Source organism: Ixodes scapularis, unplaced genomic scaffold, assembly GCF_016920785.2.
Source record: "Ixodes scapularis isolate PalLabHiFi unplaced genomic scaffold, ASM1692078v2 PGA_scaffold1__304_contigs__length_218370807, whole genome shotgun sequence".
In the NCBI taxonomy this organism is placed as follows: domain Eukaryota; kingdom Metazoa; phylum Arthropoda; class Arachnida; order Ixodida; family Ixodidae; genus Ixodes; species Ixodes scapularis.
In genome coordinates, this window is record NW_024609846.1 from 80,454,456 (window position 1) to 80,466,622 (window position 12,167).

General features: G+C 42.6%; 1 protein-coding gene across 2 annotated transcripts in view; it reads left to right on the top strand.

Annotated features, from left to right (window-relative positions):
• Positions 1-1,214: 1,214 nt before the first annotated feature.
• The window catches only part of LOC8034678 (6-phosphogluconate dehydrogenase, decarboxylating), a 58,080-nt gene continuing 47,127 nt past the window's right edge, over positions 1,215-12,167 (top strand). Inside the window, exon 1 of one of the 2 annotated variants that reach the window (XM_029983228.4) lies at positions 1,215-1,346. In XM_029983228.4, the coding sequence (XP_029839088.1) occupies positions 1,327-1,346 (20 nt within the window). In that variant the 5' untranslated portion in view covers positions 1,215-1,326. The remainder of the gene's footprint in view (positions 1,347-12,167) is intronic. The other variant, XM_040505164.2, reaches the window with a different exon arrangement.

The window sequence follows — 12,167 nt, forward strand, 5'->3', positions numbered from 1 at the left end:
ACAGAAGCTGCATATTCTAACTTGGGACGAATTAAAACTTTGTAAAGAGTTAATTTCAGTGAGACGGGCTAATGAAAAATTTCGCTTGATGTAACCTAACATGCGGTTAGCGTTAGCTGAAATATGCTGAATATGTGTTTTCTATGAAAGGTTAGAACTTCACGGCCCCAGCGGCTCTCCGCAGCGGTAGTGAAGGGCATTGGTAGATTGTCGCATGCCTTGCTCTAGCACTGGTTGGCTCAGTATGGCCGTAGCTTTTGCCATTTGGCAAGTCAAAGCTGAAACTGCACAGAAGGGTTTAAATGGTGGAGGGGAACTTGAAGCCTGAAGATCGTGAAATATTGCTCAATTGTGATTGAGCAATATTACCTAAAAAACTGTTGTATCCTGTAAATCGGCTATATGCGTCTGTTGGACGGAGATATGTTCAAAAATAAACAACTCCGCAGTCTGTCTTTCTGCAGTCAGCTTAAAAAAAAATTTGCAATAAAATTGGTTGCTTTTGAGTTTTTTTTTTTATTTTTGTTTGTATACTTTCAAGTTCTGGAATTGCAAGTTTGTAAGAAACGTTTTAACTGCATCAAAATCGAAGTAAAATAAGAAGAAAGAAAAAAATGGTGCGCGGTTCTGTGGAACGGCAAGCATCCGATGAGGAAAGCCACCGGGCAGTTACATTCGTTGTAGGTGATTTGCTTGTGCTGTGGTTGCAGTTCCTTTATTTCCTAAATGTGTGGGATATGATTTGAAACACATTTGGTTGTGGAGCTCAGCTTTCAATGTACTGACTGGCACAATGTAATCTCGGGATTCCCAGCTTTTCACATGGTCTAGGAGGAAGAATAATTGTAACAATAATAATATAAAGACAGGGGGTCAATAAAGGTGCTCATGTGCTTACTGTAACGTGCTTATGTAAGGCATATGATGTAAATCAGTAAATAATAATCAAATATTGTGTGTGCTGCGTTCAGACAACTCTGACTGCCAAAAGCAATATTAGCCCAAAGTCGTGAATGTTCATAGATGTAAGATATAGACGTCATGATAGACGTACAAAGAGTTGAAATATAACTTAAAACGAGGACGAAATTATCGAAAGGGAGCGCGATTACGTCCGTACCCATTTATCGAACTACCGTATCCTAAAACTAAAACGGGTTTGTTTCGGTTTCGAAACAAAGTACGCAAGCGCGTTATGTGTGCAACGTCACTTCCGGCTTTTCCGGCATATAAATTTCCCGGTTTGAGTCCCTCCGTGAATCCGTGAATCTCGTACATTTTGTGCGTCGCTTCCCGCCTCGTCTCTTCCGTACAAGAAAAAGAAATATGAGCTGCTGTCAAGCTAAGTAAGTACGACATCAAATTACCGCTGTTCAAGCTACGTGCATTTGAAAAGCAACAACAACGCGGTTTGAGGTACGAGGACCAATCGATCACTTCATCCGCTGATCCGCTGTGATAGAGCCGGGTCCGGATCGTGGCGCGGACTGTGTGGCGTGATTCTGTGACCATTTGATATTTCCCGCTTGACTTTGACCTGTACGGACAAACGTAGAACACTATGGAATTTCGCGTCTTTTCTGTATTTCTTTTTTAGAGGGGGGAGGGGGGATTTATTGTGTACAACGTCGGCGCTGCTCTTGTTGAGATGCAGATGCATATCTATCAACGAACTTGCGGCGGCGAATTCGTATTTTTGTAATGCAATACCTGTAGCCGCAAAGCTCGCCCACAAAACGTGCCATCTCGTCGTGCAGCTGACGCGAAGGTATATTATTATTTCATTGCCGTTTAATCGCGGGATGTGAGAAGACCGTGCTCGTGCACAGTTTTTCGCTTCCGCTCGATTTGTCGTCAATCCCAGTAACGCACGGCGGTAAGAGTTGTTTACCCGTACATTAACTATAGAGTATAGCACTACTCATGAATCGATGTTTGCCTGTTATAAGTGGGCTTCATCGGAAGCTTGAGTTCTTTTTTTATTTTTTTCCGCTATTTATATAGGTCTTTAACGATCGTTCTACGCGTGCTCTCGCGTTTGGGGTGTTTTCTGAAGAGAGAAAATTACGTTTTCCTTGATTGATTTTATTGATTAACGTCCGATCAATGATGTTCCTGGCCCTTTAAGCTACGATGCGTCCTGTGAACACTTATCGTCACTGTATGTAAGTTCGGCTTCTCTGCATAACTCCCAAGTGAAAACTCCTGAAAAAAAGGAATAAATCATATCACCGATTGACGTAGAAGGTACGGACAAACTGGCATGTTTTTCTTTGCCACGGATATTTGTAGGAGTATAAAGTTCGTCTTTTCTATTTTTATTTTTGTACTTTTCCTGCTAAGTTTGGTGAAGCTCGGTTTTCCCCTGTGTGTTTTCCACCTGTGGTTTGTTTCAGCATACGTGAGGTGTTCGACTTCTCTCATTGAGCTAAACACATCAAAACGGTATTGCCACACGATCGCTGTCTCGATTAGCCCACAAGGCGTGGAAATTCACACTGACTGTGCCAGTAGAACTTCATGCCGTTTCCTTTCAACCGCGATTTTTTTTCTTTTTTTTTTCCCCGTTCGCTCCATCCGTCTGTGTTTTCCGCTTTCTGTCTTTCTTAACCTTGAACAACGACACGAAATAGAGGGGAGAGGAGGAGGCAATACGACGCACGCAAGCGTATCCTGCTCGTCTCTTTTTCTTTGTCTGTACGCTTTCCTTCGTTTTGTGTCCCGCGCTACCTCCGCCGACGGACGGCACAGTTCCTTCCTGCATGGCGGCTGCTGGTGTCCCTCACCAAGGCAGCATGTCCTCTGAAGCTGTGGTGGCCCAACCATTGTTTTCTTGCGGACCTTTCGAACTCCGACTCGCCGTCCTCCGTAATTGCCCTGTAATTATGGAAATTACACCGGTGGCAACCAACTCTTGGTGCGCGGTGGTGGTGGGGCATGTGGTCGCAGCACTACCGTGTTCCTTCTTTAGAATATATTTTTTTACGAGCTGCTTATTATTGACTTATTATTATTTCTTTTTTACGTGTAGTTTTGCCGTGGGTGTTTAGCGGTTCGATTGATCCCCGGAGAACAAATGACCTTGTTTGGTATAACTGTTATTCCTCATGGGCACATGGTTTGGGGGGGGGGGGGGGGGGGGGGGGGGGGGGTTCAAGTAGGAAAGCACGTGCCGCTTCGTAAGTGAAGTGTGGCTTATTAGGTAGATAGGTGACACGTGCATTTACCTCCCAAACTGTCATCATCCATCCCATGGTCTTATCAGAGTTCCAATCGTTACATGATTGTAACATGCACTAGATATAAAAGAGTGTAAATATCACCGAACGCCATTTTCATGAACGTTTTTATCCTGGCAGGCAGTAGCATTTTCAAATAAAGCAAACAATAAAAACTTAATTTTTTTTTTTTTGCGTTTTGTGTTATTTACTGGCGCAGGAGCAAGGTCCATGGTTTAATAATGTCCATGGCAAAATGCACACGAGACGGGTTGTGTCAACGGAAGTTTATTTATTTATTTAAAAATACTATCAGTTTTATCAGGAACTATGATATGAGGAAGCATATGCTCACTTTATATATATATGTGTGTATATATGGGGTGGTTTCATTTGAATTCGACCAAGCTTGTCGGGGTCGGTCCTCAGAATTATCTGTAAAAAATATATGTGAAATCCCAATCCCTGCGATGAACAAAACTGCCTTTCCAAAAAATTTAGAAATATGTAGTTGGAGAGCAAAAAAATATATATATAGAACGCTGCCGGGTGAAATACGTGGAAATCGCGATTCCATTTCTGCTCAAGTTTAGACGGTCTTCACAAAATATTGAGCTATCACTTACTCCTAATACTTCTTATACTATAAGTATGCGACGTGTGCTATTTTTAGAGATAAATTATATTTTTGTACCATTTTTAGTTATTTTTACATAAAATCGCAAACATGCCACGGAGAGCAATTTCGACTAACATTGGGATAGCTATATCAAATGAACGGTATGGAGCTATGTCATGAGACATACGTAGTTATTTAAATAACCTATCGATTGGTATGTGTTTCTTGTTTATCGATTTTATTGAACACTATTGATTTCACCCTAAGTATGTACAAAAATTGAAAATCTACAAATTTCGAAATAATTTTTTTCAAAAAGGCCATTTTTTTTATTTTCTTCTAACTTCTTTGCTTCATAGCCCATAAGGTGTAGAAATAGTGTATACAAGTCTTGGGTGTAATATTTTTGTTGTATTTTGGTGACAACCAGTTAAATAAGCCAATTTTAAGCCTGTCACTCAATCCTTGGTTCAACTATTCTGGCTTCACCACAATGGTACTGGCGGCCTCAATAATAACAATCGGTTTTAGAAGCCAGTTCATCATGATCAGTTTGCCATTATATATGCTCATGACGAATCCTGGAACATCTGACATGTTACGGAGGGCAAAATTAACCATTCATGTTAACAGTAATGCCACCTGCAGTCTGAGAGCGGGACGAGCTAGACGTTATATTTCGAGATTTGGCGGGCGAGTGTTCTTACCGATTAAATCGCTGAAGCAGAGTGCGGTTAAGTGAACTTGAATATGCAGCCTATATGTTACATGCGATAGCCCGGTTTCTGAGAGAAATGAAACCCCTTGCTATTATTACAAAAGCCGTTATAGCTAAAAAGACAATGATTAAAATTTTCTTGTTGCTTTGTAATTTTGCCTTCAAATCTCACGGCTAAAGGAAGCTTCTTGCCATTTCCTTTACTTTGAAACACGAACAGGAGCGAAATTGGTAGGAATTAAGAACGTAGAGCTTCCAAAGCGGCAGCCAGCGTTTCACCAAGAGTTGGACATATGGTTGTAATTTGTTTACGTAGTTTAACAAATCATGAACAAAATATTTCTGACAGCCACGTAGAACTTGAAGACGACTCGTCTTCAAGATAAAAATAATAAAACAGACAGTTTTTTTTTTTCTTGCATCAAACGGGGTGCGTAATCAGTTCGATGAAGCACTCTGTTCTTCATCGAACTGACTCAAACGCCGGTCCCTTTTGATGAGCGCGAGGGAGCGCAATGATTGTCTGAGACGATACACCTGAGACAATCATTGATAAGCTTAGTTGACCTCGTTGACCTACGATAAGCTTTGCTGACCTCGTGCTTCCGACCGAGCTCGCTGTGTATCGGACCGGTTCGCTGTCCCCAACTATTCTTCTCTCACCAAAGGACCTCACTGCGCAAACTTGTCTGTTTCCGTCTAGTCAAGGTTATCTAGAGGAGGAGACGAACAGAATAGAGTTTTGACTTTATCATGCCGATCTCCTGAGCCCGCGGAACTTTGTTTACGCAGGGGTCGCAACTAATCTTAGTTATGATCGCTATGATTATTGATGTTTCGCTTTACGTTCTTTGACGGACGGCACACACAGACAACCTTTCGTGCCGGACTCAGGCTGAAGACTGACTTTTCGTTTGTTAAATATTAAACGAAATAAAAGAAAGGCGCCTCTAGTACGGGGCGCTCAGGTTACGCGCGAAGCGGACGAACGGATGTTTAGATCTCGGGCTGCGCGCGAACGGTTGTTCTCGTTTGGTTGGAGCTCGCTAGCGTCGGCGCCCCTCTTCCTAAGGGAGCTTCGAAGAAGTGCCGAAACGGTGTGGCTGGTGTGGCTCTTTTACACATCGGCCGTGCCGAGAATGTTTGTGGGAGGTGTCGGCACACGTTTCCGCGGGCCTCGTGGTTGTTTCGGGGAACTCTTCGATGCATTGTTTATCTTGTTGATCGGGGAAAGGAATTAAATGCGTGCAATTTCTTCGGATCTCTTGACCCTCGGACGTTATCCAGTACGATCGTGGTGTATGGGCCTTGTTCTGAACACGGCTCTCTCATACACCACGTTTCGACGAGGAATGAAGTAACGTTCGAAGTTCTCCATCACCTTCTCGAAATCTTGGGCCTCGGTGTCGGACAACTTGAAGGTCTGAAAGACGTCTTCAGCTTGTGGTCCCATGATGTAAATGAGAGCGTCGACTTGGTGTGATGATGGTTGAGATGCCAGTCCTGATGCACTGTGAAAGCGCTTGAATCTCTTCTTCCACGCCGGCCATTCGTTAGGTGTTGTAAAACTGAAGGCTTCGGGTGGCGAGATGCGAAAAGTTGCCGTGACCGTTTGTTCGGTAGCACCGTTGTCGACATAACTTGAGGGCTTGTCCATTGTTCCTTCGTTTGTAGTTGGTCCTGCGCTTTACTAATTATTAGTAGACTCGCGGAGAGATCCCACTTCTGACACCATGTTTCGTTTTACGTTCTTTGACGAAGGGCGAAGGGGACGAAGACAACCTTTCGTGCCGGAGTCAGGCTGAAGACTGACGTCTCGTTTAGTCGTTTATTAAATGTAAGACGAAATAAAAGAAAGGCGCCTCTAGTACGGGGCGCTCAGGTTACGCGCGAAGCGGACGAACGGATGTTTAGATCTCGGGCTGCGCGCGAACGGTTGTTCTTGGTCGCTTTGGACTTCGGTTGGAGCTCGCTAGCGTCGGCGCGTCGGCGACCCCATAACAATTGACAGTTGCCGGCAAGACCAGTCTCGGGCACGCAAGCACCACACCAAAGAGGAACTCTCTGTCGGCGTCTATCTCTTTTAAGTTGGTCTATCTGATTTTGTATGTGTTTCCTAAAGTTTGCAGTCCTCATTTATCCCGCGATTTTATTCTCGTCGTTTTTCGCTATTTATTACTTCCCTCCCCTTTAAATTAAAAGACATACAGCGCGCTCTTTCTCGGTAATGGTTTTCAGCGATTATATTCACACAGTCGTCGATACTAAAACAATAAGAAGGTAAAATCAGAAAGAGAGAAATAATAAACAAGCAAAAGATCACGGCAAGGAATAACACACGGGTTTGAACTTGGAATTAGGTGGCCACTCGTATTTCTCACGTCCACGTTTCAGTCATGGCTGCAGTTTTCAACGTCAAAGGGAAGTCCTGTGCCGACTACTTTGAAAGACATAAGCGAGTGATATACCGCAACCGACGTTTTCGACCCGTAACCGACCTCAACGTAGAAGCATTGAAAAGAATCCTGTCTCCAACCAAAGCTTCTCTTGTTCTGTCGACGGATATGCTCTGCCAGAACTGTTTTCGACGCACCGGTGAGCAACTTTCAGCCTGTGCGGTGAGTGACCCATCTTCAAGCTCTCCGGCAAGCTTCATTGAAGAACATAAAGTAGTAGATGACATTAAAGAATAAATATCTGCTAAAGGGCTTGAGACAACTCCCTTGCAGATGCCGTCTGTCGCAAACCCGAAGAGCCGTCACTCCTACGCGGCAGGAAAACAGCGGGAAATGGAAGTGTCGTACAGCAGACAAGTACGTAAAAAGTTGGCTACAGCATATAGCCTGGAAATGAGTGACTCAAACTCTGGGATTAAATCCTCCTGCCTTAACTGTGACGAGTGGTGGGCAAACCTCAGAGAAGCCTCTGTCAAGACACCGTCTTACCAGGAGAGATGCCAGCTGCTCACGCTTGTGCCTGCAAGCGTAACTGTTAACGAGGTCGCACGTTTAATCCCGGAGGCATCGAGCTACATACTAAAAAGGGCCAAGCGACTTCGTGAACGTTTTGGTTTATGGGATCGTCTCGAGCCATACCAAGGCGCTAAGATAGGCGAGGACATCGTGCAGTCAGCTACGCGGTTTACACCGACGATGATTTCGACTGCTGCCGGCAGAGCCCCAACAAAAAGGACGCTGTAAACATTATGAAGGATGGGGAACAACAAGCCGTTGTCCAGCACTACATGACCAGGTCCATAAGAGAAGCCTACTAGCTGTTTAAGAAAGCTAACCCGGACTCCAAATTAGGATTGACCAAATTTTATTCGCTGCGACCAAAATGGGTTAAGCTGAACCCTGACCAAACCGTGTGTGCATACGTGTGCTGCACAAATTTTGATTTGTGCTTATCCGCCCTCAACAGCGTACGGGAAGAAAAAATAACGGCTGAGGATATGGTCGCTCTGTGCGTTTGCCCAGACTCAACGCTTAATTGTTTATGGGGCAAATGCAAGAAATGGCCCTAGCATTGATCGACTCTCCTTACAAGAATTACAATTGGTTCCAGATGAGGAGATTAGATTTTGCACGTGGGAGAACGGCAATTTGGTTAATAAGACTGCGGACTCGGACGCCTTTTTGAAAGAGATGCAAAAATGGGCCACAAGGTTTTCTACTCACGACTTCATCCGTAGAAGTCAACGGAAAGCTGTTTTCGGATTGAGAAGAGCAAGGTGACCACAAGGCATATTGTCATGAACTTTGATTTTGCGGAAAACTGGACGGTGTCCCTGTCACACGAAATACAAGAGCATCACTGGCACAAGCGTCAAATCTCCGTGTTCACATGTGTTGCGTCGACATCGCAGGGTCCCAAACGTTTCGGTGTCGTGTGTGAAGACCTGTGTCATGACACTGCCCACGCGGTACTCGCTCTAAGGTGCATCGAGGACTGGCTGGAGAACAACATTTCAGTCTATAAGTCATTAACGTATATATCTGACCGTGCACCAGCTCATTTTAAAGAATAGATTTCAGCTCTACGAGTTCCAACGAGCCGGTCTTCCGAAGGTGAATTGGGTTTTTTCTGCCTCAGGGCACGGCAGGAGCGCCTGTGATGGAGTAGGGGGGCTACTGAAGCATCAGGCGACGGTGCACAACCTCCGTTCGCCTGTGGATGAGGCCATACAGAAATTAGCGGACTTTGTGCACAAGGTGAGAAAGTGTGTAAAAAATGTGACTCTCCTAAATTTAAAGAAAGACGACGTGATTTCCGCAAAACCAAGAGAGCCGAATGGGGATCCATACCGGTTCAAAAAGGCATCCGCCTCTCACACGTGTGGCGACTTGAAGAAGGTGAGGTGCGTCTTCAGCGAACTGCATAATCGGTATTTTAGTGCCTACATGGTGTTTCAAAATGTGTGACTTTGTTAACTATTTAGGCAAATTGCAGACGTTTCGTAAAAGCCTCTGCATGAATAGACGGGGGAGTGTTGTGCACCATGATCAATGTCTATGTATGTGTATTTTATTAACGTGAATACATTAGTATAGTTAAATCGAGTGTCTTTTTGTGTCGTGATACCAGCGTTTTTTTTTTTTTTTCATTTTGTCAGCTGAACTTTGCATATTACGTGTGTAAGCTTATAAGCAAAATAAAATTATCTACATAGCTCAAACAGTTCAAGTTTGTGCAAAAAACAATGTCCGTGCGTTCATCAGTGGAAAACATAATTTCCATGATCACAGAAGATAGGTACTGAGCTGCTTCATGAGTGATTATTTGGTGTTTATATTTAAATTAAACTTATTTATGTTACACTGTGCGTAAGCAATTTTTAAGATGAGAACGTTCACCTGCCAGAGCTTTGGACATGTCGGCTCGTCTCACAAATAGACTGAAAATGGCATTACTGTTAACGTGAATGGTTAGTTTTGCCCTCCGTAATGTGTGTCAGATATTCCAGGAGTCGTCATGAGCATATATGATGGCAAACTGATCATGATGAACTGGCTTCTAAAACCGATTGTTATTATTGAGGGCTGCCAGTACCATTGTGGTGAAGCCAGAATAGTTGAACCAAGGATTGAGTGACAGGCTTAAAATTGGCTTATTTAACTGGTTGTCATAAACATACAACAAAAATATTACACCCAAGACTTGTATACACTATTTCTACACCTTATGGGCTATGAAGTAAAGAAGTTAGAAGAAAATAAAAAATGGCCTTTTTGAAAAAAATTATTTCGAAATGTGTAGATTTTCAATTTTTGTACGCATTTTGGGTGAAATCAATAGTGTTTAATAAAATCGATAAACAAGAAACACATACCAATCGATAGGTTATTTAAATAGCTACGTATGTCTCATGACATAGCTCCATACCGTTCGTTTGATATAGCTATCCCAATGTTTATCGAAATTGCTCTGGGTGGCATGTTTGCGATTTTCTGTAAAAATAACTAAAAATGGTGCAAAAATATAATTTACCTCTAAAAATAGCACACGTCGCATACTTATAGCATAAAAAGTACTGGGAGTAAGTGATACCTCAATATTTTGTGAAGACCGTCTAAACGTGAGCAGAAATGGAATGGCGATTTCCACGCATTTCACCCGGCAGCGTTCCATATTTTTTTTCTCTCGAACTACATATTTCTAGAAAAGAGTCAAAGTACAGGCTAGCTGGTGGAAGTCAACCATTTCGTCGTTTACCCTGAGACTGTTTTTTTTTTTTTTTTTTGAAGAGCAGAAGTTTTTTGAAGAGCAGTGCTAGAACCTTTTCACTTGGAAATGTTGGGAGTGTCCGCTTCTTTTGTGATAGAGTGGAACCTGTAAAGTCACGGTGCAGAGGACAAGTCGTATGTGATTGGTTGATGACAACGAGAACGAACTATATAAGAGGAAGTTGTTGAAATAAACTTGTAGCTGAGTTTGAAAAAAAAAAAGTTGAGACCTGTCTGTTTTTCTGTTACTTCTGCTCTTCAAAAAAGAAAACCCCAGTCTCAGGGTAAACGACGAAATGGTTGTACATATTTCTAATTTTTTGTTTTTTTTTGGAAAGGCAGTTTTGTTCATCACAGGGATTGGGATTTCACATATATTTTTTACAGATAATTCTGAGGACCGACCCTAGCTGACAAGCGTGGTCGAATTCAAATGAAACCACCCATATATATATATATATATAAATAACTGAGAAGAAAAAAACCCTTAGTGAAAACAGCAACAACGGACGATTTAATCTTCGACGTTTCGGCCGGAGTCCGGCCTTCGTCAGGAAGAGAAACCACCCATATATATATATATATATATCTGGGTGGTTTCATTTGATATATATATATATATATATATATATATATATATATATATGGGTGGTTTCATTTGAATTCGACCAAGCTTGTCAGCTAGGGTCGGTCCTCAGAATTATCTGTAAAAAAATGTATGTGAAATCCCAATCCCTGCGATGAACAAAACTGCCTATATATATATATATATATATATATATATATATATATGTATACACGAAGGAAGGGTATGCCCCTCCTCCTCCTCTGTACCCTCTCCTCCCCTCCTCTGCTCCTTCCCTCCTCCTGCTATCCTCCTCCTCCATTCCCTCTACTCCCCTCCATACCCTCCCCTCCTCCCGCAGTTTCCCCGCTTAATTTAGCTGAAAAATTGACTCCATGTGACCTCAACAGCAATTCACTTCCCCGCTAAATTTAGCAGGGAATTGAATTGCTGGTGAGGTCACGTGACGTCGATTTTCCTGCTAAATCTAGCGGAGAAACTGAAGTTGTTCATAGGTGACGTGACACCAAGTCATGTTACATCATTTTCCTCGCTAAATTTAGCGGGCAAGCTGAATTGGTGTTGAGGTCACCTGACGTTAATTTCCCCGCTATATTCAGCGGTGAACTTAACCCGCTACATTTAGCGGCGAAGTTGACGTCATGTAACCTCAACACCAATTAAGTTTCCCCACTAAATTTAGCGGGGAAAATGACCTCACATGACTTCGTGTCAGGTCACCCATGAACAAATTCAGCGGGAGGAGGAGGGGCATTACCTGGCCTCCTCCTCAAGAGCTGTGCTCTAGTTTCGCGTTAAAGAAGTCTGTAAACGTCTTTAATTTTTTTTTTTAATAATTAAAAAAAAAAAAAAAAAGTCCGAACAAAAACGTACGCTAAATTCATAAGAAACTCACAGAAGATACTTTTGCAGCTCCATTTGGCATTGGCGTCCTTGCGATTGACAGTGCTGATAGTCCCACGACAAATTTTGAAAGCAAGCGTTACTTCAATAAACGTCGGTACTTCGTAATAGCCAACACGTATCAAACCTTCAGCTAGCCTCTTCCTCCTATGCAGTCTACAGGTTCACGTTTTTCACTGTTATAAAAACACAACCCTTCCTTCCCCTAAGAAACACAAATACTATGGTCCAACCTGGAAACCACAGGCACATCCCTTTTTCAAAAATGATAATGATAATAATAAAACAATTTAATTTTTTTTTTTTTTTTTTTTTTTTTTTTTTTTAGGATCAAAAAGCCCCGGGCCCGTGCTCCAACAAATTTTGTTGGTAAAATACCGTTATTTTTTATTTTTAG